The sequence below is a fragment of the Pygoscelis adeliae genome, unplaced genomic scaffold (genome assembly GCF_000699105.1).
Source record: "Pygoscelis adeliae isolate BGI_AS28 unplaced genomic scaffold, ASM69910v1 Scaffold76, whole genome shotgun sequence".
In the NCBI taxonomy this organism is placed as follows: Eukaryota; Metazoa; Chordata; class Aves; order Sphenisciformes; family Spheniscidae; genus Pygoscelis; species Pygoscelis adeliae.
In genome coordinates, this window is record NW_008825111.1 from 979000 (window position 1) to 980945 (window position 1946).

Genomic DNA, 1946 nt, shown 5'->3' on the forward strand with positions numbered 1-1946 from the left:
GTAAGACCTACCTAACAATGCAGTAACACAAAACAAGGTTTCGCACTTTTTTTCTGGAGTGTGTCCTTTCTCTGCCAAAGTTCTACAGGGCAGGGCAGGGCAGGTGGGAAAAGAAGAGTGATTTTACAGGAGAATTTAGCTTTAACGTCTTACCAAACCTACGAGGCACTGTATTAGGCACTGACAAGCTAAATCCCACGGTGCCAATACCCTCCAGCTGAGGGTCTGGCCCTATTTCTGTACACAGGATTAAACAAGTACCTACTTTGGAAGGAAATATTTGATAGGCATGGATGAGTGTACCTCTTCTTTTCAGCTCTGTGGTCAGTGTGTTTAGCCAAAGTAGAAGCACAGGTAATAGCTGCTACACCACAAGTCTCAGCACAAGGAGAAATGAAGGGTTGTCCCTTGGGTTATTACCCTGCCGAACATCACACCTAGCTATAATAGCTACTCTATATGAAGGAGTAAACACAAAACCAAATTGCTCATCCGGGCTCATTTCTTTCCAGCCCTTCTGAACCAACAACAAAGAATGTACCCGCTCCAGGGACAAGGATAGGACAGACTCGCACAGCTAGCTACCAGTGAAGATACTGTCCCGGATAAACAAAAGTTAATTTAAGCTATGGCCACCCTTCTGTCAAGCTTGCTACAGTTCTACTATCACTTCCTTAACCGATAAGCCGGAGTTTTTAAGAATTTAGGAAGTTGGGAATACAGCAAGCTCACAAAAAGAATAAAGCCATTTCATAACCAAAGCAAAAACAAAAAGAAATAATTAAACACATTTCCAGGAATTTGGTTTTTTTCCTCTCTACTTTTTTTTAAAGCTATTTATTGGACAACAGAGACACTTTAATCTCTGAGCCAGAGGCAATGAATGGTCCTGGCAAACAGCAGCCTAGAAATTGGCACAGAGAACTACCCCACAGTTTAAATATGCTTATTCAGATGCTGTTCAAATTGTGTGAAAATTTAACTATTTGCGAATTGGTACAGAACTAGTTTCAGGGATAGGCTGGCTGTGATTTCCAGTGAAAATATTACACGACAAACGATCAGCTCACAGTTTATTAAAAGACTTATTAGGGTCCCATCTTAAAAGCCAGCGGGCAGCATTTGTTGTTGTTGATGGTGTGTGTGTGTGTGTTAAAGAATGGAAGCCAGGGTGAGCACACACTTTCCAAAGTGCTGTGATTTGGCTTGTCTGACTCCAACCTTCCCCAGAGCATTGCCGCTTACCTCTTTGCAGTTAGATGCGTATTTGAAAGTCAAGTTCCTTGGCAAGGAAGCCTCTGCCTGAGTTAGGGTGCCTCCGTCGGCACTGGGATCCAACGGGTGATCATTCACAATGTACGTGCACTTCTCTTCAAAATCGGCTTCTGTCCACAGAGTCATGTCAGCATCCTCCATGTCCATTTTCATTGTCCACTCTCTCCCTTTCACCAGATTCTTGAAACTCACAGCGTCCGAGCTACACTGTGTAGCAGCCTGGAAAATAAGAAAACAGCCTTTAATCCTCATTGTCCTTCAGTGTTGTGGTTTCCGTTGAGACAGCATGACTAATACAGTAGTCTGTGACACTTTAAAAGCGTATGCAGGACAGTTGGTACAGTTGAGTAATAGCCAAAAAGCAGTGTAAACGAAGCTGCTCTGACTGAAGCAGCACCTTAAAACGCCAGCCTCGGTAATAATGAGGAGGGAACAAAAACAAAGAGGAAAAAAAACCTAGGCTGACAACCGCTTTACCTTTTTCAGACCCTTTCCTTAATGCCTCAGAGAGCAAAAAAATATTCCATGCTGAAGAAAACGTGGGGTCACGGCCGCGAGACCATTTAGTCGCCTGTGGAAAAGCTGCCTCAGAAAAGTGTCACAAACAAGGAGAGGAAGAGGAAAGGAGCTGCTGTCTGCCTCTGAATGAAGCTAAAAATGGAAAGCGCATG

General features: G+C 43.6%; 1 protein-coding gene across 1 annotated transcript in view; it reads right to left on the bottom strand.

Moving 5' to 3' along the window:
• Positions 1 to 1946, bottom strand: part of PRDM1 (PR domain containing 1, with ZNF domain) — a 26699-nt gene that overhangs the window by 19327 nt on the left and 5426 nt on the right. Inside the window, exon 2 of the mRNA XM_009327926.1 lies at positions 1246 to 1494. Coding sequence (XP_009326201.1) covers positions 1246 to 1494 — 249 coding nt within the window. The remainder of the gene's footprint in view (positions 1 to 1245; positions 1495 to 1946) is intronic.